Here is a 27,678-nt window from a genome sequence, read left to right on the forward strand (position 1 = left end):
GAAGGGACCACCAGGGTCATCTAGTCCAACCCCCTGCACAATGCAAGAAATTTACAACTACCTCTCCCCCCCATACTCCCAGTGACCCCCACTACATGCCCAGAAGATGACCAAAATGTGTTCCCTCTCATCATCTGCTTAAGGTTATAGAATCAGCATTGCTGACAGATGACCATCTAACCCAGGGGTGTCAAACATATGGCCTGCGGTCCGGATCCGGCCCCTTGAGAGCTCTTATCCGGCCTGCCAGCCAGCCAAGGCAGCCCCCCTCACTCTCGATCTGGGCTGGCGAGGCATGGCCCGACCAAGTGACATTTATGTCCTCTCCGGCCCTCATAACAATTGAGTTCGACTCCCCTGATCTAACCTCTTCATTGCTGCATCCCCTAATTTCCCATTGGAAAACAGGGGGGTAGATACCCCTGTTCCAGGCTTTCACATCTCTACTAGGGACAAGTGCGATAAAGCTGCATGGGAGACAAGGTGGAAAGTTTGGGTGATTAAAAGGAAAAATTGCAGGGAGCCGGGAAGGTTAGGGAGGTAAAGGCAAAAATAAACCCTGCTGGGAGCTGCTTAAAAAAACCCATTGTAGACTGTATGTAAGGGATTCAGGCAAGCAGTGTTTCATCCCTTTTATAATTAAAGGAAAGGCAATGCTATTTAGCTGAAAAGTATAAGAAGCGTCCTCACCCCTCCCCACTATTCCCCTTCTGAACTTGGTCCAGGCAATGCAGGGTTGATTGCGGTGCAGCCTGCTTGTGAGCGGCCAGTGCTTGTCTGGCATTTCGGTTGCTTGAAACCCTATAACTTTAACAAGATATAAACCGTGTCGCATCCATCTGCTGTTGCTCGGCGACCCTGCAGTAATGCCCAAACAAAGCTCCCCGTGTGGAAGGAACACTAAATCCTACTGTGGGATAATTCTGTTTCCAAAGCTGTTGTTTCCTTCTCTCCGAACGGCCCAGGCCTGGTGGGGAATTAGGGTTGCCAGCCTCCAGGTAATAGCAGAAGATCGCCTGCCATTACGACTGATCTCCAGCCGATAGAGATCAGTTCACCTGGAGAAAGTGGCCGCTTTGGCCATTGGACTCTATGGCATTGAATTCCCTCCCCAAACCCCGCCCTCCTCAGACCCCACCCCCCAAATCTCCCACCATTGGTGAAGGGGGACCTGGCAACTCTATGGTGAATCCTTCTACCTGTACTAGTGATGCATACAAAGCACGAGGTAGGGTTGAGGGGCTGTCCTATCACCTTTATCCTTGCGGCTATCAATGCAGGGATTGTATTGAGGGTATATACAGTATATACTTTGTGGGGGACTTCAGGGATGTCTAGATTTAGCAACGTGGCAAGGAGGAATACCTAGTTGCATCTAAGGCCACTTGTATTCATATTTCTTGTTAATTTCCCCCCAGCGATAGTTTTACAATACAATCCTATGCCGGGGTACTCCAGTCTAAACCCATTGAAATCAATGGGATTTGACTGGAGCAACTTTGCATGAGATTGCACTGTTAATTCTCGTGTTAGGAAAAGTATTATGAAACATAATGTCAGAATGTCCATGCAGGTGTACGCCTTGAACAACAAAGCTCAGCTCTCGGGTACGAATTTAAAATGGCCATTTTAACATCGCATTATACGTGCGTTACTTAACAGGGCTATTAATGCGGTAACCCTGGAATGAGTGATAACTCCCACATTAGAAGAAGCAAAACGGGAATGGCCATTTGGGATTGTTAAGGATCGTTTGGGGGCAATAAATGTAAGCAGTCTCCCTGTTGCACGCACATGCATGTTGTTCGGGAGTTGGAGCCATAGCTTCCATAGGTCCTGGCTCTTCTGAGAATAATCTCTATTAAGAGCATCTAAAAAGCCTTAATGAGGATCACTCCACAATCTCATCCCTCCCTTCCAAAGCCATCCTTCCCCTTAATCTTCTTCCTTCTCAACACTCTGGAGTTTCATATGCTACAAGCAAAATGAAACGACCCTTTCCACTGGAAATATTTAGGGAGGTGTGACATGCTTGGCATTTATTTCTCCTGCTCTCCTATATTGGTTTGTTTTGACAGTCACAATTGCGGGCTAAATTAGCATCAATAGCATCCCTCATGTTTCTTGCTGGCAGCCGGACGCGAGTCGATCCGCAAGGGATGTGTAGAAAGTTGCCAGGCGACAACGTGTGGTTAAATAGGTCCGGTGAACTCGAAACAAGTTGGCATCGAATCTGTTTTCTCCATGGATGTGCAGTTTGGTGCTGGACGCTCTGCAGAGGAAGGCACTGGCAAACCACCTCTGTTAGTCTCTTGCCATGAAAACCCCAAAAAGGGGTCGCCATATGTTGGCCGCGACTTGACGTCCCTCCGCACGCATTGAACATTCCTCTGTGTCCAGAGAAAGACTTGTGGCAGGCAGGCTTTTGTTTGGTTTTCATGGTAGGGTTGCCAGGTCCCTCAACCGGTGGGAGATTTTGGGGGTGGGGCCTGAAGAGGGTGGGGTTTGGGGAGGGGAGGGACTTCAATGCCATAGAGTCCAATTGTCAAAGCGGCCATTTTTCGCCAGGTGATCGGATTTCTATCGGCTGGAGATCAGTTGAATTAGCAGGAGATCGCCTGCTGTTACCTGGCAGTTAGAACGATATCAAAACTTGGACCGCAAAATGAAAGTTAGTCAACCGTATGCAGCCACTGTGGCTTATAAAAATAAAGTGAACCAATGGGATTCGACTGGAGCAACTCTGCATGAGATTGCACTGTTAATTCTCATGTTAGGAAAAGTATTATGAAAAATAATGTCAAAAATCATATAAGAAATGCAATTAGTGTATAATAATCATTTGTTACTTCACAAAGACCATATGGATAATTCACAGCGGGTAGCTGTGTTAGTCTGTCTGCAGTAGTAGAAAAGAGCAAGAGTCCAGTAGCACCTTAAAGACTAACAAAAATATTTTCTGGTGGGGTATGAGCTTTCGTGAGCCACAACTCACTTCTGAAGAAGTGAGCTGTGGCTCACGAAAGCTCTTACCCTACCAGAAAATATTTTTGTTAGTCTTTAAAGACCGTATGGGTCACACTTTTCCTTAGTTGCAGCTATATAATAATATTGCAAAAATTATTGCAGTTGGCAACCCTAGCCTGAGGCCTCTGCAATAATACAAAAATATGGTCTTCTAATCGTCTCCTGGCCTTCGAGTGTGTAAATATATGCTGTAGTGCTTAGGTGCTGTATGCCTTCCCTATTGCCAGCGTGGTGTAGTGGTTAAGAGCGGTGGATTCTGATCTGGAGAACCGGGTTTGAGTCCCAGCTCCTCCACATGAGCGTCGGAGGCTAATCTGGTGAGCTGGGTTTGTTTCCCCACTCTTCCTACACACGAAGCCAGCTGGGTGACCTTGGGCAAGTCACAGCTCTGCTACAGCTCTCTCAGCCTCACCTGCCTCACAGGGTGTCTGTTGTGGGGAGGGGAAGGGAAGGTGATTGTAAACTGGTTTGAGTGTCCCTTAAGTGGTAGAGAAAGTCGGCATATAAAAACCAACTCTTCTTCTATAGCTCAATGCCATGTTTATTTCAATAGAGCTGTTCTTGATAGATTATCATGCCACAAATAAGAGAAAACGGCTTCTGTTCTATGAGATGCCTGACATTTTTAATTAAAACGTATTGTTGTTGTTACTATCACTGATTCCAGTGGTAATTTGAGGTTTTAGATCTTATTCTATAGTGGGCGAACTTGACTGGGGCAATACATCCATTTTGTACCAACCCAAGCTGAGCTGTATGCCACTGCCCCTTTTCAATAACTCTAGTCTCATTCATTAACCACACGTACCCACTTAACATAGAATGATAATGATATACAAGGTATGGCAACATTGCAGTTGAAATGGTGTGGGAGTGTGTTTTCAACGTAGATCTCACGGACTCCTGTGCCATTAGCACAAGGGAAGTCGTTGTCAGAAGTTGCAAAATAATGGCTGGCAAGATACTTCCATCTCTGACTGCAGCGACCTCTCATTCAAAACTTTTTACTCAGATCTTCCCAACATTAACCATTCTATTTTTTATTTTATTTTTTAGGATGGGCATTTTGTGGAGACAGAAATGCCAAGCCTTCATGACACAGCTTAGATAAAAAGGCACAGCCCTACTCTATTATCACTGTTGTAAGACAGAAGCAAGCACTTTTATCAACGTGTAAGCTAGAGGAAAGCGTGTACTTGGGCTACACCCACTTATCACGGGATATTTGCCACTGCACTATAGCAGTAGTTCACAACAGGATTATCTCGTCCACACATGAAAATCTATTTGCAATTGATAGCTGTAGCATAACAATAGTGCACTATCTAATGAGTTGAGGGTGCAGCCCTAGATTAACCCTTGAATTCAAGTGGAGAATATAGGATGTTACAAGTAGGAACCCGCAAGGACTTGTAGGGGGCACCTTACTCTCCCTAGTATCATCCTCCCTGCACTATTTCTCTCCTCCTGGCAACCACCATATCCTTTCACCTATCCCTGCCTTTCTGTACTCGGGCATTCATCAACCTACCTTTTATCTGCCTCCCATCTTCAGCTATATTTATTACTTATTTACTTCATTAATATCCCACCTTTCTCCACAGTGGGGATCAAAGTAGCTTACATCATTCTGCTATCTTCCTTTTTATCCTAACAACTATCCCGTGAGGTAGGTTAGGCTGAAAGTATGTGGCTGGTACAACATCACCTAGTGAGCTTCCATGGCAGCAGACTGGTGATTTAAACCCAGGTCTCCCAGACCCTATTCTGAAGCTCTAACCACTACACCACACTGGCTTTCATAGGTTGCCGACTGCTGAACAGTAGCAAGCAGCCAGGCCTAGTTGAGTCATGCAAGTCGGGTGGTATCAAGTCACCCAGAGGTTGCTGCAAGGCCTGAGTTGCCAGACTACAGGTGGGATCTGGAGAGCTCCCAGAATTACAACTGTAGACAACAAAGATATGTCCCCCTGGAGAAAATGGCTGCTCTGGAAGGTGGACTATATGACATTATATCCACCTGAGGCCTTTCCCCTCCCAACCCCTGCCCTCCTCAGACTCTACCCCAAAATCTCCAAGAATTCCCCAACTTGGTTATGGCAACCTTAGCCAGACCTAGCCCCAGTGAGTCCTCCCTTTAAGGCAAAATAGGCCTGGAAAGGGCCCTGCCCCCTCCCCCTGCCTTTTACTCACACAAACCTGAAGCCTGGAATCTAGCTACTTGGCAACAGCCACTGAGGGAATCTGTTGCTTAAAGCTAAAGACACTTCTTTTATCATCTTTGGGTTTTTAAAATCCCCCATTTTTTTATTTTTATTTTTTTGTAGATTTCACATTTTTCTGCAAACCTGGGGCCCTTTTCAGATTTTTAGAAAAATCTGCCTTGCCGGTTCACAACTCCAGTCACCAGATTTTAGTATCCAAAAATTTGGCCGACTTTGCTGTTAGAACGTAAGATGAGTCAGAAGAAATTCCATTGTGAACCTCTCGTTTGGGACACAGGCTTTGCTGGTCTGTGTATGTCTGTTCCCTAGCTTCCTGGAAATCTTTCTTGGAAATGCAGTTTTCCCTTTCCCCAAAAGATCTTTGTGAGATCATATGCAGTTAACCCCAGATGAGCTGTCAGTTTTTTGTTCAGGGTGCTTAGGCTGCTGGAGCATTATCTCTCTTTAGCATTATAGAAGGGGGAAAAAACTGGAAATACCCATTTGATATATGGAGCATGAGTAATAACCCCACTCTGTTTGCTCATGGGCAGAAAGAAAAGCATATATCAATACAGGTTTCTGAGACGCCTGGCTGACAATATTTGGTGACAATTGCTGTTTGTGGAATTGGTGTTCATAACACATTTGAGAGGCCAAATATGTTGGGCAGCAAGGGGGCTCGGCCGAGAGGCACAGAATGGTTCAGATGCAAAGAGAGAAGTTGTGGAAACTTGTTCACGATAGCTTGCATGCTTACAATTGGTGAAGCGTGCCAACCAGTGAAGTGTAACATGGAACAAAATGGGGTACTGCCGTCTATGGCGGTCTACCACAAAGGGACAGGATCTGTATGTGTGGGTCGTTTCCTAGAGCAGTTGCGCATTTGAATTGGGCCATGCTGCTGGACGTCTGCTGATCCTGCTTGACTTGGGGCTGTTTTCTGCATTAGCAGTAGTCAGCCTGGCTGTTGGCATGTATGGAACTGGAGAGCTTCTCTGCCTAGAATTACCATTAGCTTATCCTCATTCTATGAATGTACATTTTTAACCATCTTCTCCATCAACTTAGACTTTCGAGTGTGTAGGAGCCCCATTCAGATACGTTTTCCCAGCCGGGCAAGAAGTGCCCCACAGGAGCCATTTTAGGTCAGGAAAATGAGCCAGACCTGGGGCTTAAACTCCCTTCCCCTTGCCCCCACTGCAGTGATGATCGAAATCTGACCCCTACGCGCCCAAGATGTCAAATGTCAACAGTGAACTCCCATCACATGTCAGCTTGACAGGACGTGGGGCAAACCCATAACCCGTGGGGCAGAGTGAAACAGAGTGAGTTCCTCAGGTGGGCATATCTACACCAGGCTTAAATTGGTTTCAATAGTCATTCCCTCTCTGCAAAAAAAACGTAGAGAACTGCAGCTCTGTGAATTGACAGGGGACTCTAATGGAGAATTCTTGGTAGTTGGTCCAAATTACAATTCCCAGGAGACCTTTGGGGAAGCTGTGACAGATATATTCATAGTATGTGTGTAAAGTGCCTTCAAGTCGCAGCCGACTTATGGTGACCCCTTTGGGGGTTTTCATGGCAAGAGACTCACAGGGGTGGTTTGCCAGTGCCTTCCTCTGCACAGCAACCCTGGTCTTCCTGGGTGGTCTCCCATCCAAATACTAACCACGGCTGACCCTGCTTAGTTTCTGAGACCGGACGAGATCAGGATAGCCTGGGCCATCCATATATATTAAGCTCATATTCTCATTACCAGGATGTGCAGTCTCTGAACGCTTCTCTCGATTCCTTTCCCTGTTCCTGCAGTACATCAGACACATTAAAAGTAGACGGCCTGTACTAAAAACTGACTTGATTTAAATGCCTTTCAAAGCTGACTCCAACATGCTAAGAGGCTATCTGGAATGAAATGGAAGGAGCTATTTAGTCCTTCCCCCCCATCCCCAACTGGCTGCTTTCTCTGGCTTTGCTTCACCACAGCTGCCTTCCCCTGACAGCGGCATGATAGATGTGCTTTGCGCCAGAGGGCGGAAGGCCGCCTGCTCAGAAGGCCGGCGTATGCCACCTATCCGCCTATTCTGCAGATGCACTGAGCCATGGCGCTGTGAGGATTTTATCAGCCTTTAATGCATTAACCTTTCATTAGACGTGGCCGCTCCTGACTTCGCCTTGCACTCTCCGTCTGTATTCATGCCATTGCCTAGGTATGCTGGCCTTGTCACCGGGAAACCCCTGTGGTCTCCAGTGGGCCCAAGCAACCCTGGCGTTCCCCGTGGCTTCTTTCCTGCAGAGGGGCACAAAACCTCCGAGGACCCTGCTGTCATTTGCACTGATTTTGGTGCAGAGAGAAAACCGAACGGAAGAAATCTTCCCATAATCTTCTCTACTTCCCATAATCTACTCGACTTGCGTACAGAATACTCTCATGCATGCGCACACAGACGCAGTACAGAGATCCTGTGGAAAATCTGAGAAAGCAACTTTGACAAAGAAAAACTGCTCCATGCTGAGGGTGGGACTACCTGGGTGGTTCTTCCCCTTCAAAACAAAAGACTTTGGCTGTGCTTATATATTAAACCTGGGTCCAGTCATCTCTGAAGGATACGTCGGATGCGCTGGGGCAGCCCCCTGCCCTTTTTATGTGCTCCAAACATTTGATTTTTATCCTCTCCCCCACCTTCCTCCCCTCTCTCTGTTGTTTCCCCTCTTGTCAACTTTTAGATCATGTGATTCTTGGAACAGCAACTTGTTTTTGCTATTATCTAAAGCATTGTGAACTCTTGTGCTATATAAATAATATTTCAGTGGTTAATATGCAGGAGTTCTCCTCCATATAAATACATTGAGGACTCTACTTACTCCCTTTTCATGCTACTAGCATAGGGTCATGTGGGACGCTTGAAAGCACGTGTTCTGAATATTTTCAGCATTCATAGTTGCATCACGGAATATTATTTGTACTGCAGTGGTGTCTAGAAGAACCCGCTACCAACTAAATGGGTACTGTACTGTGTTTAACTTTTGGGGATCCCAGTTGAATGTCTTTTCAAGCTATGTAAGTCCATTGTGTTCTTCTCAAAATACAAAGCCTGGCCTAACCATACCACCCTTTATTTAGGTAATGGTCTCCACGCTCATTCCTTTTATAGAAACGTGAACAATACGTTCTGTTAAATTTTCTACAACCACTAACGTATCAGTTTTCTTATACCCGTCCTGATCCTTTCGTTACCTTCCTGCTCCATTGCTCTGTTGAGGTTGGAAATCCAGGATCAGAGTATCAGAGGAGCATGCCTATTATTTTGGGTGCGGTGGAACACAGGCAGGATGGTGCTGCTTCACTCGTCTTGTTAGTGGCTTCCTAGAGGCACCTGGTTGGCCACTGTGTGAACAGACTGCTGGACTTGATGGGCCTTGGTCTGATCCAGCAGAGCTATTCATACGTTCGTATGTTCTTATGAAAATAGTGGATTAAGATCTTGAGGCATGTGAATCCATTCTAAGGCTTTGGTGTGGTGCTTGTCTCACAGGTGGAGGCAGAAGAACACCAAGATGTGGTAGTCTATGACCAGAGCACGCGGGACGCGAATGGACTGGCAGCCGACAGTTTCCTCTCCATTCTCCTTGGAAAGCTGGACAGCTGTTTCCACAATGTCTCCATCCTTACAGGTAGGAACTGGCAGAAGTGTAATGAAAAGCTCTTGCTACATGAGGATATGGGGAAGAAGCATTTCTGAGGACGATGTCCAGATAAAGGTTGGTGGGAGGGGGTCACTGGCTCTTACTGTATCTGACGGCTATTCATAACTGGATCTCAGTAAATTAATGGTTTTCCTTATACGCATTGTGGCAGGTATCCTCCTTGCTTCTTGGTTCATCTGCTTCAAATCAACAGTGTTTCAGACATGACAAACTTCTTAGACATCCCAGAAGTGCTCTGAGCCAGTTTGTCATGTCTGTAACCAAATGTTTCATGATACTGTACTGGAACATGGTTTAGGGCAGTGGTTCCCAAATTGGGCAGTACCACCCCCTGGAGGGCGGTGGGATTACCTAGGGGGGCTCTAAGAGGCAAGAGGGCAGCCAGGGGGGCACTAGAGGTGGGCCCCTTCAACTGTGTTGTTCACTAATTTACAGTCGATCAAGCTATGGCACCATGCTGGCAAATTTGGCAGAAACTATCAGAATCCCCCCCCCCCTGACTTTGAAGAGCTGGTACCACTGGATCAAGTTCATCGGTTTTGTTGAATAAATTTCAGCTAAAAGGTTTTAATCTGATTTTTAATAGATGTGCAATTAATTGTTACTGTTTTGATACTTTATTGTTATTATCTTCTTTCGTGAGTCATGCAAACCCCTATTTTGAATTATGCTTTTTGTAGGATAGGGTACGGGGTGCTGGGGTCGAGTTTGTGGAACCAAGGGGGCAGTGGCCCAAAAAGTTTGGGAACCACTGGTTTAGGGCGTGGATTGCTGAATTAATTACCTTGAAGAAAGCAGAAGCCACTGTACACCCTCTCACCCCACACTTTATCACATGTCCGTCCTTTGTGTGTGGGAAGGGACGGATTTCTTGTATAGATTAGCTTTATAAAAAAAATAAAATGGGATAGATCCCCCCAAAGTCAATGTAAAGCCTAGTCTATTCCACCCAGTAGAGGGGAGTGTTGCTCACTCACAAGAATCAACACAGCCTCGTCTATGCAAGGGAGCCCAACATTACAAGCTGAACAGCCGTGGCTTTTCCTCACATAAGTCTCACATAGCCTAATTTTCCTCACATAGCCTACTTTTTACCCTGGATCCTAAGCCTGTCTCCTGTTTGGAGTAGTTCAGTGAAATAAGTTGCCAGCAGGATTAGGTTTGTAGATCTGGACATTAAGAAAAGGAGATTGGGAGATGTGCAGGGAGCGAGGGGAATTTCTTTGGAAAATCCAGGTATTGGATCCATATTCTTGGAAAAAAATCTTCCCCAAGCATGATATACCTATCATGGTTAATGTTTACAGAGTGAATGAGTGAGCAGAATCATTTCCAGAACTCTTAAAAATTAATCAATGAATTCATTTGGAAAGAGGAAAAGGTGGGGGGTTTAATTGCAGTGAATAAGAGTCCCCGAGGGACTCTTATCCCTGATCATAGCCCATGTGGTAAAGTGACTAAGGAAGCATGATATTCTAATTATAGCCTTTCAGCAGAGTGAGTGCAGCTACGTTGCTACAAGAGTCAGGGGAGGATCATAAATGAATGAAATCCTGGAAGTGGACAAAGAGGAGGGAAGTGAACTCTCTTATTTATCCCACAGGATTGAAAAGCAAGTCTTCTGCTTCGTTTTCAAGCATGCAGGGTTCTGGGCATTATTTGAAGCAAGGTTTCAAGGCAGGTTACTCTGGCCCTTGGACACCTTGGATGTGTGGCAACTCATACACGGTCTCTATCCAGAGTTATTTTAGTTTAAGTCCACTGAAGTCAGTGGACTTGGACCAGAGTAAGTCTGCATAGGACTGTGCTCTTAAACTCTTTCAGAACTGCTCAATTATGTCAAAGCAGTGGTTCCTATAGCCTCCTTTGCCGTGTTTTTAATGAGCGCTACAAGGTGCTATCCAAGAAGTATAAAATGGGAATTGGGCGGTAGGGTCCTCTGCTGCCTATTGCCCATTCCCAGCTTAAGAATAGCCTGATCATCAGGTTGCTCTGGCCACTGTTCAAGAACCGTTGAAATATTCAGCATCCATTAACCGGTCCTGTCTTTAAAAACAAACAAGAGTTATCAGTTCAGTAGCGATCCTGCAATGTTACAGTTGTTTCCCATTGCTTGCTAACATGCAAAACAATTGGTTGCATCTTGCGGCAGGAAAGTGTATTGTCCATTCAGTATCCAGCTTGGCACTGCAGGCATGATCAGATTAAAAGTTAGGATACTTCTTTCCTTTCCTTTATCCCTGAGAAGCTCCTTGATCCATTGATCTTGAGCAGCATAAATCTAATGTTTGAGGGATATAAGGACTGGAATAAATCTTCTAGGGTACAGCACTAGATTGTACCCTATAAAGTGTACCCTTTGCGGGTACATTGGCCACTCTAAAAGCCCAAGGATCTCTTCATACGTGGCATTTTCCTACATAGTGATAACCTCCATTCACACTGTCATACTTGAAAATGGCCAAAGTATTTGTTTCGCTGTGATTGTACACATTTGGAAGCCACTGCGCCTTCATTTTTTTAAGTGCTGTTTTCAAGCATGATATGATACATAGACATACATTTTTTCCCTTCCAAATTATCCTTGTGTAGGAAAAGTGCTATGTCTGAATCAGGTGTTCTCAGCCAGTAGTCTTTACAACCAAATAAAATGTAACTGAGGCAGGCACATTTGTCCGTTCAAGCGTCTGCCCGTCCCATTCATGTATAAAGTGGGTTGGTGGGGGTCTAATTTTGGTAGTGGAAGAGATGTTTGGGTGAGGTGAACTGAACCCTTGCATGGTCTATCACCACAGGCACTTTTGGGTGTGTACGTGGGAAGGATAGGATGAACCGCTTCTCCTTGATGTCTAGTATTCTAAGTAGAAGGGATGTTTCTTCTCTGGGGAAGAATTCAGTCATGTGAGCCCCACCTGCAATTTGAAAAGGTACAGCCCAAATACAAGTTTACCTCCTCCACCTTAACTAGGCCTTAGTTCAGCTTCCTTTCCTTTTAGTGTTAGGATGTTTGAGGTAATCATTAAAGAATGCTTTTTCAGTATACTCTTCCATCTTTCCCTGGAGGTTTTTAAGTGGAGGCTAGATGGCCATCTGTCAGCAATGCTGATTCTATGACCTTAGGCAGATCATGAAAGGGAGGGCACCTTGGCCATCTTCTGGGCATGGAGTATGAGTCATTGGGAGGTGTGTGGGGGGGTAGTTTGGAATTCCCAGCATTGTGCAATGGGTTGGACTAGATGATCCTGCTGGTCCCTTCCAACCCAATGATTCTATCTTCTACATAATTATTGACTTTTTATTATTGGTTCTTGTGACCAATTATTGGTTCTACCAGAATAGACTGGAATTAATAAAACATCATCAAAAGCTGCTACATGCACCATAAGGTTGATTATTTAATTGGCAGTGGGTACCTTTAGCATAATTCTACTTTAAGAAACATTGTGGTTAAAAGAATGGCACCTCTGATGAAATTCTCTGGAATGGGAAGGAGAAAGTCCACTTCTAGATACTGTGGATCACTCTTGGAGGCAAGGAACCTCTTGTTTCCCCACTTACACATGAAGGGAGTAGACGCATGATTTAAAAAGGTGTGATAAACACATCTTGAGAGACAGCAATGAAAAGTAATGATTGTTTCACTTGAGTTGTTCTCTGTAAAACCACTTTTATCGTGTTGTCATCAAACACAGGCACATTAATTTAATTATGAACTGAGTGGGTCTCTGTGACATTATTTTGTTTAGCCCCTGTATTACAGTATATAACATGATCCTAGTCAGAGGCGTACAGCAGCTGTTAGGTTCTTTGTACGGCTGACAAATGTGTGAAGGCAGAAATTTCATTCTAATGCTACATGGTTGTTGTGTGTACAGCAATATTGTGGGCATATTTCATTTGGCTGGGTGGCAAGGGAATGCCAAGAAGCACAGATTGGGGTAGAGACAGGATTGCATTAGACATGAGAGTGCAAACCGCTGATGCAAGACAAACCTGCTGTATCTTTGTGAATCAAAATCGAACAAAGCCTAGCCGAGATCTCTGTGCTGCAGAATATGAGGTCACCGTACAATGGACTTGATCTCTGGAGAATGACTGTGCCTTGAACTTGCTGTGTGCTATCGGCAAGTTGATTAATCTTTTGTCCCCTCTTGTAAAATGGAGAATGCAAATGTCGATGTCTTATCTGTGAATTCTGAAGTCCTTCTGGGGTGGAGACTGTTACTTAGCAACAGTACTTCACACAGTAGGTCCCTGGCGCGGGTGTTGATTATACGGCAGCGACGGTAAGATCCTTTAAAGGAATAAAAGCACCCTACGATCATAAGTGCAAAGATAACCTTAAAGCTTGCTGCTGCTGCCGTGCTTCAGGTTTGATCATTTCAGAATGCAAGATAAAAAGGAAGACGAGGAAGGCGATTATTCAGCCGCACCTCTTACTGTGTGCTCTGAATAATTTGCAAATGACGGCAATCCCTTCCCCTCCCACAGGGAAAAAATGATGCAGGCTGGCCGTGTGGTCAGTAGAGCGTGTGCCGTCCTTGCAAGGTCACTGTGGCATGAATAAAGGACAAGAGGGCCAGCATAAATTTCACAACCGAGGGTCTCCTGCCGCCCTGTTTGATTAGTGCAGACAAGCCAAACTTCACGCCATAAAATTCCTTCTGCTTTTTCCAGGGGTATTCAGGAAATCTTTAGTATCTGTTAAGTGAAGAGCAGTCTTCTGACTTAGAGGCTTCCAGCTAGTTGACTGTTTAATTCATCATATGAATTTCTGCCTTCCTCACCTCTGGTGAGGAAGGCAGCGTGTTGTAGTGGTTAGGAGCGGTGGTTTGGAGCGGTGGAGTCTGATCTGGAGAACCGGGTTTGATTCCCCACTCCTCCACATGAGCGGCGGAGGCTAATCTGGTGAACTGGATTTGTTTCCCCCCTACAACACATGAAGCCAGCTGGGTGACCTTGGGCAAGTCACAGCTCTGTTCGAGCTCTCTCAGCCCCACCTACCTCACAGGGTGTCTGTTGCGGGGAGGGGAAGGGAAGGTGGTTGTAAGCCGGTTTGAGTCTCCCTTAAGTGGCAGAGAAAGTCGGCATATAAAAACCAACTCTTCTTCTTCTTCTCTTCTCATTGTTCCTTCCTACTATACTCTGTTTTCATGCTTCTGCCTCTTTCCTTCCGTTCATTTTCCCAGACTGCTCCTGTGATGGAAGAATACGCTTTACTGTAAAAATGCTAGTGTTGTAGTAATCTCAGCTGATCAAACTTTATTTCATGAACTGAGACAGGTTCCATAAGCCTCAAGTCTTACACGGTTGCCAAATAGCTTGGCGGGGGGAGGAAAGACAATGAGAAATTCACCTATACATGATGGCCCATTTCAGGTTCATTTTCCTCACTTGGCACCCCTTGTGCACATGGCCCAAAGGAGTTCTATCACTTGTCCGCTGTTCCTAGCTCTGCACACCGCCTCAAAAGGGCTGAGTACAAAACCTGCATGCTCCTGGGAAAATAGTTCATTGGCTGGCTGCCTGACATTTGCATTGTATTTACTCAACGGAAAACACAGAAAGATGCTCAGAGGTACTGTTTAGTATATAACTTTACATGTATCACAGCTCCAGTGCTGAGAATATGTTTGAAAATTCTGCTTCCTAGTTCTGGAGCTTAGTCCTGGTAAAGTTTAAGGTGCTAGTCGGGCATCTCAAATTTCTCCGAGTTGTTTAATAATGCAAGGCTCTGTGTGTGTATATATGTGGGGGGTGGGATTCCTGGCATGCAAGAAAGTGTTCTCTCTCCCTCCCTCCCCCTTCTTTAATGGGGTTGGACTAGATGACCCTGGCGACCCCTTCCAACTCTATGATTCTATGATTCTTTGCATTTTAAAAGCTAAAAAGTAGGGATGAGCCCACCCACCCCTTGAGGAATGCAGACCAAGACAATCAATATCTCTAATTCTTAACATGGCCCCATCTGTGGACATCAAAGCCAGAGATTGGGGCCTTGGGCAAGCAGGACAAATCTTTCTGCAAACACGAGAAGAGCCCCAGATTTGCAGAAAAATCTGAAATCTAAAAAATAAATACATGAGAGGTCCCCCCCCCCCAAATAATAGATGCAGTACCAGTAGCTGTTTGAAATGAATGCCATTGGTGGCTGCTACTAGGCAACCCCTGACCTGGATGGCCCAGGCTAACCTGATCTCGTCAGATCTCAGAAGCTAAGCAGGGTCAGCCCTGGTTAGGATTTGGATGGGAGACCACCAAGGAAGACCAGGGTTGCTGTGCAGAGGAAGGCACTGGCAAACCACCTCTGTTAGCCTCTTGCCATGAAAACCCCAAAAGGGGTCACCATAAGTTGGCTGAGACTTGACGGCACTTTACACACACACACACACACACACACACACACACACACACACACACACACGGCAACCACAACAGTATTGCCAGCCTCCAAGTGTTGGTTTCTGTCAGTAAAAGGCAGGGGGAGGGGTTAGGGTCTTTCCAGGGCCATTTTTAGCCTTTGAGGGAGGATTCCTCAAGGTTAGGCCTGGCTACAACCACCAGTGATTTGATACCGCACAACTTGCATGGCTCACCTAGGCCCATCTCCTTGCTGCTGTTCCACAGCAGCCACCCCATGATAGCCAGTGATAGCCAATGAGATGCCTCCCTCTGGTCTTTGTGGGTCCCTAGCTTGCACTTTCTATTTGTGGTGACATATTGTGCCCTTCATTATGAGAAGACAAGAGTCACTGGAAAAGACAATCATGCTAGGAAAAGTTGAAGGCAGCAGGAAAAGAAGACCCAACAAGAGATGGATTGACTATATAAAGGAAGCCACTGCCCTCAATTCTGCAAGATCTGAGCAAGGCTGTTAAGGATAGGAAGTTTTGGAGGACACTGATTCATAGGGTCGCTATGAGTTGGAAGAGACTTGACGGCACTTAACACACACACATTGCATCCTTAAATCTTACTCTGTGTGTTTTCATAAGGAATGGGTAAAGTGAGCCTGTTTGTAATCATATTCCTTCTCCACTTTTCTCCACTTCCTAAAGTGTTTCCTAGAAGTTACTTTCAGAAGACATATTTCTTAAAAAATACTCATCTGAATATAACTATGAAGAAGACACAGTGTGTGTTTTTGAATGATAATTCAAGATGAGCAATTTGTACTTTTGTTTTGCTGCGTGTGAAGATGGAAAGCCCACCACTGTTTTTAAAGTTAATCAAAAGTTATGTTTTTTGTTTTCATATGATGTTCAGGTTGGGTCTGGGAATCTTTGATGGGGACCCATGGTAGTTGTTTCAAGCCAGGCCTTGGTTCAGTCCCTATTTCTTTGCCTAACTCACTTCACAGTGGGCTTATGCTAAAACTGATCTTGGAAGAAGAAAGTGGTAGAAATGTGAACAATAAATATGCCACCAATGCAATCCCTTGTGAATTCAGCAGAATTTGTACCACTGGAAGAAATGGACCCTCAGGCTCTATATACATTTTTCAAACTATCTCAAATACACAAGCTCGGCTTTCTCAAATCACGCACGCACACGCACACACATACATGAACCATTTCATTCAGGGAGGGGAGGGAGCCAGTTCCCAGAAGTTGCTGAGAATTTCCTTCCTGAGGTTTTGGCAAAGATTCGTATGTGTGTTTTTGCTGTGGCGTCATGAGCTATATGCCCTCGAGCCCGCCAATTCACTAATGTCAAACACAGACCATTAATGTGCTGGGTGGGGGGAAGGCAGTGAAATATAGAACACTGGGTCATGGCTGCTGAATTTTATGTGGAAAGCATGACTCAAATTGGAGTTTGTGGGGGGGAGCTGCTGAAAACTTGAAAAGAGGCAGGCAGCACAGATCTGTAACGCACACATGCTCAGAATTTCCTCTTTCGTCTAACGTGGGCTGCAGCCCATTAATTTAGACTAAAAGGTTTACTTCTGGGGAGGTCTGGAAGCCACTTATGTGCTACTTTCTGAAGCCATACTTAAGGTAATGTCTTGATATAGCGTGAGAACCATGACGACTAGAAAGACCATCGCAGCACCTTCCTAAACGGCGTTACCTTTTCCTAAGCCCATTGATAGCGCTGCCCGCAGACCTGTTCTCTTCTGAGGCTAGGGCACTGAATGCAGATTATTTAACAGCTGATGTCAGGTCTAAGGCTATCCTGATGGCTTATCCCCTCCAGGGGGGCCGCCTGTTTGGTGAGAAATTGGATAATATATTGGTAGAGAATAGGGACAAGAAGAAGGCACTTCCCAGACAGGTCAGGAAGGACAATAGGGGTCCTTCATACCCTTCCTTTCGTCCCTACCGACCTACTCCCAGATACAGGTCCTAATATAGACGAGGCTCATGGTCCAACAGAGGTTCCTTTCACCGAGGGGGAAAGTTTCAAAAACAATGCCAGTTTAGACCTGAGAAGGGAGACAAGTTCTCCAAAACCAACCCCCAGTGACTCCACAGTGTTAAAGGTGGGGGGGAGGCTACAGCATTTTTTACCCATATGGATAGCCTCAAACCCAGACAAATGGTTTCTAAGAATAATTTCCAGGGGATATCTGATAGAATTCTCCAGGATTCCCCTGGATCGTTTTGTCCAATCCCCTTTAGCCCTGAAAAGAGACAAGTACCTGAGAACCGTGAGAGCCATACAACACCTTCACAGCATAAAGGCCATAGAGCAGGTACCACCACAGGAGGTCGGTTGGGGCGTATATTCAATATTTTTCACTGCCCCAAAACACAACGGGGACTGGACGGCTATTTTAAATTTAAAATACATCAACCGCCGAGTAGCCCCAAAACACTTTCGCATGGAAACCCTCTGTTCTACGGTGGAGTCCCTCAGACCAGACACATACTTGACTGCTGTCGACCTCACAGAAACGTACTTGCACATTCCCATAGACCCAACACACAGGAGATTTCTCAGATTCACACACGCAGATAAACACTATCAATTCAGAGCCCTCCCTTTTGGGTTGACCTCTGCTCAGCGCATCTTTACCAAGGTCTTGATCACAGTCATGCCACGCTGTGGCAAGAAGGAGTCCAGGTGCACCCGTACCTGGCTGACATCCTCATATGTGCGCATTCCCACAATCAGTCCATACAACACACACACAGAGTCATACAAGTTCTGGAAGAACATGGTTTCCTAGTGAACAGACTCAAGAGTTCCTTAGTACCATCCAAGACCATGCTACATCTAGGGATAGTCATAAATTCATCAACAAACACCCTGACGTTGTCACAGGAAAGAAGGGACAGAATTTCCAAGATGGCCAAGGCTATCTCAAAGAACAAGTCGGCCAGACTTATGCTCTTAGCGAAATTGATGGGTCTCATGGTATCGTGCATAGGGATAGTACCCTGGGCCCGCTTTCAATCCAGGCCTCTTCAGTGGCTTCTGCTCCCATATCAGGGGGACAAATCACACAAGGTAGACAGACTTATTCTAATAACACAGAAGGTGAGAATCTGTCTAGCCTGGTGGTACTGCACCAGCAACCTTTGCCAGTCCACCCAGTACTTTCACAAGGAACTGACTCAGATCTTTACAGAGGCAATTCTGGAAGGTTGGGGGGCCACCTTGCAGGGCCAGACAGCCCAGGGGCTCTGGTCCATTCAGGACAAAGCATACCACATCAACTTGCTGGAGATCAGGGCAGTCAAACTGGCGCTGTACCACTTCGGATCGAACCTAATCAACCATCACGTACTCATCAGGACAGACAATGTGGCCACGAAGGTGCATTTAAACAAACAGGGAGGGTAAAAATCTTCAGCCCTCCACAAAGAGACTGAACCAATCTTCCATTGGGCACAGGCCAATGTCAGATCCATCCGAACGGAGCACATAAAGGGGGAGTTAAATGTGCAAGCGGACTGGCTGAGCCGCCAGACTCTCAACAAGGGTGAGTAGTCTCTCACACAAGAGACCTTCCAGATCATCTGCCTCAGATTCGGATCCCCAGTGATGGACTGGTTCGCTTCGGTGACCAACGCCAAGCTTCCAAGGTTTGGGTCCAGATTCTTCCACCCGAAAGCGACAGTGATAGACTCTCTTCTGAGGTCCTGGCCCAGGGGCTTGCTGTACGCATTCCCGCTACTTCCGATTCTACCAATAGTGCTACGGAAGATAATACACGAGAGGGCCAGGGTTCTCCTAGTGGCTCCTACTGGCCACACAGGCCTTGGTTTGTCACTCTAAAGCAGTTGTCCATACAGGAACCGTGGAGAATTCCTCCGGAACAGATCTCTCTGCAACAGGGGCCCTTCTTCCACCAAGACCCCCTATGGTTCTATTTAACCGTATGGAACTTAAATGGGGACATCTCCTAAAGGGCAGGTATTCTTCTAGGGTCGTGGATACCATCATTGCAGCTAGAAGACCGACGACCAGATGAATATACAATACCTCCTGGAAGGCGTTCATGAGGTGGTGCTGTAGAAAAAAGGTGGACCCACTCACTCCCGGAGTAGGAAAGCTCCTGGAGTTTCTACAGGATGGAGTACAGGATGGAGTACAAAAGGGTGTCCGAGCTAAGAGCTCTTTCCATCCGGAAAGGTCTATGTACCTTTCATAAGGACAGAGTTGTTCTGAGGGTGGATCCCACCTTTCTACCAAAGGTAAATTTGTCTTTTCATAGGGCACAAGAGATCAATCTACCATCATTCTGCCCTAAACCTTCATGTCAGAAAGAACGTCAGTGGCATACCCTGGGCTTACGCAGAGTTCTGCGTATCTTTATAAAAAGAACTGCGGAAATAAGACAATCGGACACTATGTTTGTAGTAATTTCCAACCCCAACGAGGGTCAGAAGATGTCGGCGGCATCCATCAGCTACACCCTGAAACTATGCATCATGGAGGCATACAAAGCATGCGGAACACCAATTCCAACCAATTCCAACCGGCATTACCGCCCATTCTCTACATAGTGCTGCCACCACGGCGGCCTTCAAGAAACAGGCTCCTGTCAACAAGATAGGCAGAGCTGCCACCTGGTCTAATGTCTCTACATTTATAAAACACTACAAAGTCAACATCTGGTCACCTGCTCATGCGGCCTTTGGTCGCAGGGTACTACAACATGTAATGGAATAAACAGTTTTCCTTACCCACCCTGGTCGAAGCTCTTGCACGTCCCACAGCTTCAAGATGCCCTAGCCTCAGAAGAGAACGGAGCCTTGATTACTTACCGTGAAGGCTCCTTCTGTTCTGAGGCGATGGGCATCTTGCCCACCCTGTCAAACATGGGATACACATCTCACTGCTTACATTATTACTCACAGAACATTTCATGCCTCTCATTCCACTGGTCAATCATTTCCTCGTCATTACTGGGGGCACAGATTAATCAAGAAGTTCAGTGTTCAGGATTCTGTTCTTGTTCTGGTTCTAACCAATTACTGTTTGTACTATTTATATTGTTGGAGGTTTTTTCCTCTGTCCCTTTTACTAATGATATTGTTGGGAGTTTTTCCTCTATACCTTTCTTGGAGTTTTCTGCTTTGGGCTTGTCAAGTCTGAAAGTGGGAAGCCAAGGGCTGTTTCCCGCCTAGAGGAGACAGCCAATAAGATTTGGTCCTGCCTCCCCGGAGAGCATCGGTAAACACACACAGCTTCAAGATGCCCGTCGCCTCAGAACAGAAGGAGCCTTCACGGTAAGTAATCAAGGCTCCGTTTCCCTATCTGAAGGCTGCCTTGGACTAGTTTTCCCTAACAAAAGGAGATTCATGTCAGGAGACAGGAAGTCAGAACTTTTTAGATCCTGCCTCCCTGAGCAGCAAACGAGAACCACCCGAGCTTTTCAAGATGCCCATGTACCCCAGAGCAGAAGGAACCTTCTCGGTAAGTGTTCGAGGTTCCGTTTTCCCTAACAAAAGTGTTACTCTTCCAAGATTCGGTTTTCCAGCATTTTCAGCCACACACATATGCATGCATTTTCTGAAAGGAATGTAAATATTTATTTATTTTTAAATTGTTGACCTCAAAACACATCTGGTCTTCCACGGTGGCCACTTGGATGCACCTGGAAGGACTTTTATCCATCGGAAGGTCTTTTCTCTGCCCTTTTGTCCTGGCGTGAACATTTCCCCCCTAAGTTCAAAGTGGATAACATGAAACAATAAAGCATGGTAATAAAAGCATTAAAATCAAGCCGTAACGATTAAAAGTAAAATTAACTTGTGTGTATGTGTGTAAAGTTCCGTCAAGTTGCAGCTGACTTATGGAGACCCCTTTTGGGGTTTTCATGGCAAGAGACTAACAGAGTTTTTTTGCCAGTGCCTTCCTCTGCACAGCAAACCTGGTATTCCTTGGTGGTCTCCCATTCAAATACTAACCAGGGCTGACCTGCTTAGCTTCTGAGATCTGATGAGATCAAGCTAGCCTGGGCCATCCGGGTCAGGATTAACTTGCCTCTCCCCAAAAGATCACATCACTGACCTGCTTGCTAAATCTCTTTACATCCCTCCTAAAATCCTAATAAAGATGTCAGTTTCCTAACATCTTCAGGTAGATGTTTCCGAAGCTCAACCACCAGAAGAAAGGCCCCATTCCTTGCTGCAGTCCTCATTTGCTGGACCAGGTACAACAGCAAACAATGTCAGTTTACCCTGACTTAGCTGGTATGTGGGTTCCTATAGGGCGAGCTGGTGATCCTAAAAGGAAGATCCGTTTTAGGGATTTTGATATCAAAGTGATGAAACTGAAGCTTATAATTGACCAGTGTTTCGTGGCCAGATGGATGGTGCTTGCCTGGATGGTGCGAGTACAACAGAATTGGGCTTCCCTTTCCAAGTGTAGATTCTGGTTGAGATTTCAGGTTTTTTTAGCAGCATCATTTTGGACACCACTGCTGGCTTCAGTTTTAGGAGCTACATTTTTGGTCTGAAGAAAGCAGAAGGATTGTTGAAAGTCTCCAAGGTCCCTCAGTTTGACCAACAACCCCCCCCCATCCCAAAATCTATTATAGGAATGTCATTATAGCTGCTTTACATTTGAAGAGCTTGCTGGTAACAAATTCTGTATTTTAAAGCTGCAAACTCAACTGAGCACCTTTTTTGTTCATGCAGCTCTGGACGATGCATTGTGGAAATTTCATTTCAGAAATTACTTTAAATTATCTATTTATTTGTGAAGGTTCATGTCCTACCCTTTAACCAAATTACCCCCAAGGCAAGTTACAACAGACTGAAGCAATACAAAAATATTGACCAGCAACCCTTGGGTTTCTGCCCTATGATTTGGATCTCCCTGAGGATTTCCATGGAAGGAAGGGGGACAGTTTTGACCTATTTCTCCCAGGAGCAGCATTTTGGGAGGCATTTTTGGGCTACAGCAAGAATTGGAAGTCATGCTCTGCAAATGAAAATTCCTTCTGTCTGCAGAAATCTCTGGTTATCCAAGTGTCACTGGTGAAAAACAGAGAATACTTCCCTTCTTCACTCTGAGGACGACTGGCAGGCACTATGAAATGTGTTTGCATACATCTGTCATTAAAAACTCAGGTTGTACAGTAAAATAAATTTAAACCTTTGCCTTTCTTTTAAAACAAGGCAGTAATGAAACGTTGCACATGGCACTTGGGGGAGGGGGAAGCAGCTTATTTATAGGAAGAAACTGGTTCAAGGGCAGGGAGAAGTAAACTGAATATGAACTCCATCATTCTAGTCAATAGCCATTCCCACACTGACTCTCTCCTGATTTCAGGGTTTTCTGGTAGCCCATATAGTTATAAAGTTTGTCCTATAACCAAGTCATTGGCAGCTCATAACTTCCATCTTTAATTTTTCTGAAAGCTTTTGAATTCTGTTATACATAGAAGGGAGATTTTGTTCAGTCCCTCCTACCACTATAGTAGGATGGGAGAGGAGTCATATCAGAGCCAAACATATCTCCATGTCCACCTGGACTAGTAGATTAGACAAAAGATGTTCCCTTCCAATAGAGTGACTGAAAGCTGCAAGGAATAGTATTCAGAAAGCAAGCTGTAAGCAGTTACAAAATAAGATCTTAAATGAGGATTGGTACTTAGTGTTTAAGGACCCAAATCGTAAATGTTCACCTCGCTTCTTTCAGATACCCTTCAACAGAACTTTCTCATTGCCAATCTATTTCCACTGTTTAGACATTCAGAAGTTTAGACGGGCTTTCATATTGGCGAGATGTAATGCCCTAGACGCAGCTGAGTAAAAGGTAAAGGTCTCCTGTGCAAGCACCGGGTCATTCCTGACCCATGGGGTGATGTCACATCCCGACGTTTCCAAGGCAGACTTTGTTTGCGGGGTGGTTTGCCAGTGCCTTCCCCAGTCATCTTCCCTTTACCCGCAGCCATCTGGGTCCTCATTTTACCGACTTCGGAAGGATGGAAGGCTGAGTCAACCTTGAGCTGGCTACCTGAAACCGACTTCCGGCAGGATCAAACTCAGGTCGTGAGCAGAGCTTTTGACTTCAGTATTGCAGCTTAACACTCTGCGCCACGGGGCTCAGCCGAGACACAAGGGCAATACAATAATACGGTATTATTTTCAGAAGAATGAATTTGCCCATTTTGTTGGAATCAAATAGACTCCCTAGCCTACATTGTTTTAGCATGTCTACAAAATAATGTTGCACGAAATAAATATATCACTCCCTGGATAAAACAGCTAAAGACACTTCTTGAGAAGCTGATACTGCGTTCTGCTGTCAAGTAGATCGGTCAATTGCATGAGAGGTGTGGCAACTTTTCTCTTTATAGTGTCAAGGGAAAATTAAATTTCATTTCCCCTTTTTAAAATGTAAAATGGTTGATGAATGACTGTTAAATCTAGGGAAAGAAAAATAATATCAGAGCCAAACTAGATGTTATGGTGGCCACAGGTCGGACCTATGGCTGCCAGTGCCATGTTACAGGAGAATTTGGCCATGTAAAAATGCCGTCAGGGCCTGATCCTGATTTGGCCTGCGGCTCAGGAGAACCAGACATTCTTATTTCTCTTCTGTGTGCCATTTCAAATGCTGAAACTGCGCTCCCCCATGGCTGTTTTGGCACTTGAGAAGGCATGTGGGCGTGGGGGGGGGGGGAAACGACAAGATCACATGGTCCAACTGCACCATGGGCCTTTGCAATATTTTTAAATGTCCAATTTCTTCTCTAAAATGGTGTCAGCAGCCACAGGCCAGACCTTTGGTCCTCAGTTTACCACATCAACACTAGCTGTGTCAGTATTTATGGGGATTCCTAGGCTTCTTGGCCACAGTGTGTACATTGCAGGGTTCTTAATTGTGTGAGTTGCCGTTCATGCATTATTTTTGGTGAGCATTCCTGCCCTAGAAGTCCCACCTGAAAAAAGCTGCTGCATTCCAGATGTTACCGACCCAAGTGCAGAATACCTGCATATCTCCAGAAAACCGGTCTGTCGGTATGCCTTTTCCCCGTATAAAACGCTTACCAGAAGGGTGTGATTCAGGCTCAGGTTTTGCTCGCATTCGTTTTAAGGAGGAATACAGCAAAACGTAAATGGCGGCACCTTTTGTGCTTTGTGGGGGCATCTGTATTTAGTCCTTGAGCCAAGGGCTCAGAGAGTCATTATCTGTCCTTTCGCCCTGGCAGTAGGTTGAGGATTCTGAGGATGAAACGAGCCAAATTGGATTTTACAGATTTTCTGGCTAAGATATGGCAGAGGAACCGGCTTGAGTGCGACTGTGTTTCTGTGGGCAAGGAGCTCAAGCGGCTGGATCCGTCATTAAGCCGCTGGTATCAGGGATGTATTCCAGGTAAATTCCCCTGGACCTCCTAAGTTGCAGACTTGTCCGCAGAGCTGCTGCTAAAAGCGTTGATCGTTCATGCTAGGTTTACAAAGCCCTCCCACCGCACTCGGAAACCCAGGCTGGAATTTCCCCGTGGCTGACTGCTGGTAACATCTATTGGTGTATGAAACCCAGCCAGCCCACTGGAGTAAAAATCCCCTGGTCGTAACAAGTTGAGTCACTGCTGGAAGCCCCTTGAAGGGGGCGAGGGCTCCTGCCTGTCACTCCCGAATCTGTTCGTTTCTAGCTGTGATGCCTTGGGCACGCGCATGCACCTACCTGCCGCCCGGGCCCGCTTTGCTGCCTTTGATAATGCTTTTTATCATGCCGCGTGCTTTTTCATGTCCTAACTTGGTTACCTGCGGGGAGTTCGGGTAGCAAGGACAGCATCAGAGGGACACAGAAGGATTGACAAGGAGGGGGCGGGAGAGCGCTTGAAGTCCCCCAACAGCCTGAAGTTGATTTTTTTCGGGGGGGGGGGGAGGAAGATGAAACGAAAGAGGGACAATAAATTACAAATGGCCTACACTTTGAAAACAGCTACCTTTTTTTTTTGCTTTCCTATGAAGCCAAAGATACCTTTTTTTTTTTTTTTTTTGCAAATGTGTATAAAACAGTCCTGCTTGCTGCTCACCATTTGCAGGAAGAGAGAGCCTGTTGATTGAGATGGATTTCCTTACGTCACATCGAACTCTGAATAAGCGAACAGAGCCAACATTTTCCCTGCATTACAGTATATTTTCTTTTTCTCTCGGCCTCCCTCCCTTCCTCCCAGCACTGCTATTCCTCGCAGCCTGACTGTTCCATAACCTCTTCTCATGCCAAAGCAACATCTGCAGCCCCTCCTTCGACACCTCCTTGCTTTTAGTATAATTGGCTTATCGAGCGGGTTGTCAGAAGTCCTCTCGAGCTCATGCTGCCAGCGCTGGCGCTGTCAGGCCGGCGCAAGGAAGTCCTCGTCGGTCTGTTTTTCCTTTTTGTGTCGGGGTGTAGGAGCGTTGAAAGGTTGGCATGCCGGAACCAAATGCTGGCACCGCGACGGCCCTTGGTGCTTCTGTGCAAATGCTTTCTGTCCACTGTGCAACGCGCCACCCTTTCCCTCCACTGTGGAGAGAAGGCAAGTGCTGGCTTGGGAGGGAAGGGAACATTTCCTGGGCAGTGGGTCAGAATGCAATCCAGGAACAAGACTGTGCTTGGGCATCAGTGGTGCGAGGCAATACTTAATGATGCTGTTGTTTGAAACAGTCCATACAATCCATTATTTAAATCTAAGACAAATAACTCCTTTGAGACAATTGGCCACAATGCTTTTTCTTGCTCTCCCGCTGGCTAAAATGGGTGCTTCTGGAGCCAAGAAGACTGTTTTGCCCTGTGGTAATGTCCACTGCTTTTAATTAGACATGTGGAAGAAAGCTTGAAAAAGGAGCATTGATTACAAAGCAGATAACAAGCCTGAACATCCTCTTTAGGTGAATGCATCTATTTTTATCCCTCCATTACTCCCAGAGTTACTCCATTACTCTTCCTTCTCCTGTTTTATCTGCACAACAGTCTTGTGCAGTAGATCAGGCTAAGAGAGAACGGGTGGCCCAATAGTTACCCAGTGAACTTTACAGCTCAGTAGTGATTTGAACCCTTGTCTCCCTTGTCAGGGGAGGGGCCCTGGCTCAGTGGTAGAGCCTTTGCTTGGCCTGCAGAAGGTCCCAGGCTCAGTTCCTGGCATCTCCAGTTAAAGGGTCTAGGCAAATAGGTGATGCGAAAGACCTCTATCTGAGACCCGGGAGAGCCGCTGCTGGTCTGAGTAGACAGTACTGACTTTGACGGATCACGGATCTGATTCAGCATAAGGCAATTTCACGTGTTCATGTGTGTTCAATGCAACGCTTTAATTACTATGCCACATTTATTCGCAATCATCCACGGAGAGTGTTTCAATATATATATATATATATATATATATATATATATATATATATATATATATATATATATATATATATATATATATATATTACTGGAATTTGTGGATTTGTTAGTAGTATTTAACCTGGCTCCTATGAAACTAAGGACCAACCTAATTGTGATGCTGGGTGCTCCATAACAGGGAACAACAGCTGCATGGGACAACAATTCAAATCTTGATCACTGTGTAGGGGGAGAGAAGAGATTAACCCCCCCCATGCAGGTTGTCTTGGAAGGAAAAAAAAACACTGCCATCCTCAAGAATCTTAATGGTACAGGGGTGGAATGGTGCTTTTGATGAGCAAAACCACGGGGCGGGGGGGTTTGATCTACTGCTCTTACCACACAACACCTCCCATCCAAACGGGTATACAGCACAGCTGTTATTCCCCTTTAAAATACACTGGGAAGATCTGTGCACACATTTCCAGGCATAACATCTGCTTCGGCCCTAACATAGCAAATGCTCCTATAGGCTGGACCATGTATCTTCACGCCTGCAAAATGGCGCATTTTAAGCCAGAAAGGGGTTAGGAAGGTGCCTAAAGGCAGCTTCGCCCCCAGAACGCCCCCAGGATACCGGTGTGGGGAGATACACTGGGAAAATGCCGGCGGGAGGCCGTGCCGGCTTCCGAGAGCCGCGCTGCTGCAGCGGTCCGCTACAATCTCTCAAAAAGGACATCACAGACCTGGAGAAAGTACAGAAGAGGGCAACCAAGATGTTTAGGGGGTTGGAGCATCAGTTGCCCAATGCCAGTGTCTGTGCCAGGTATTAGGGTACAGACGCCGGCGTAGGGGGTGACACCGGCTGTTATGGGCATTTGCCCTCTCCTTTAGGAATGGGCTGCCCATCTTTTATTGAGATAAGAAAATATTCTTTTTATTGAGCAAGACAGAAAAAAAGTACAGGTGTGAAAAAGTTAACCCTGCAATTACTGTGGAGATTAATTCTAAAATTTAT

At 45.7% G+C, this 27,678-nt stretch overlaps 1 protein-coding gene across 1 annotated transcript in view; it reads left to right on the forward strand.

The window, feature by feature from the left end:
- DUSP8 (dual specificity phosphatase 8) overlaps positions 1–27,678 on the forward strand; it is an 81,162-nt gene that overhangs the window by 13,711 nt on the left and 39,773 nt on the right. Inside the window, exon 2 of the mRNA XM_056851010.1 lies at positions 8,768–8,906. Within this exon, the coding sequence (XP_056706988.1) occupies positions 8,768–8,906 (139 nt within the window). The remainder of the gene's footprint in view (positions 1–8,767; positions 8,907–27,678) is intronic.

This window comes from Euleptes europaea, chromosome 6 (genome assembly GCF_029931775.1).
Source record: "Euleptes europaea isolate rEulEur1 chromosome 6, rEulEur1.hap1, whole genome shotgun sequence".
In the NCBI taxonomy this organism is placed as follows: domain Eukaryota; kingdom Metazoa; phylum Chordata; class Lepidosauria; order Squamata; family Sphaerodactylidae; genus Euleptes; species Euleptes europaea.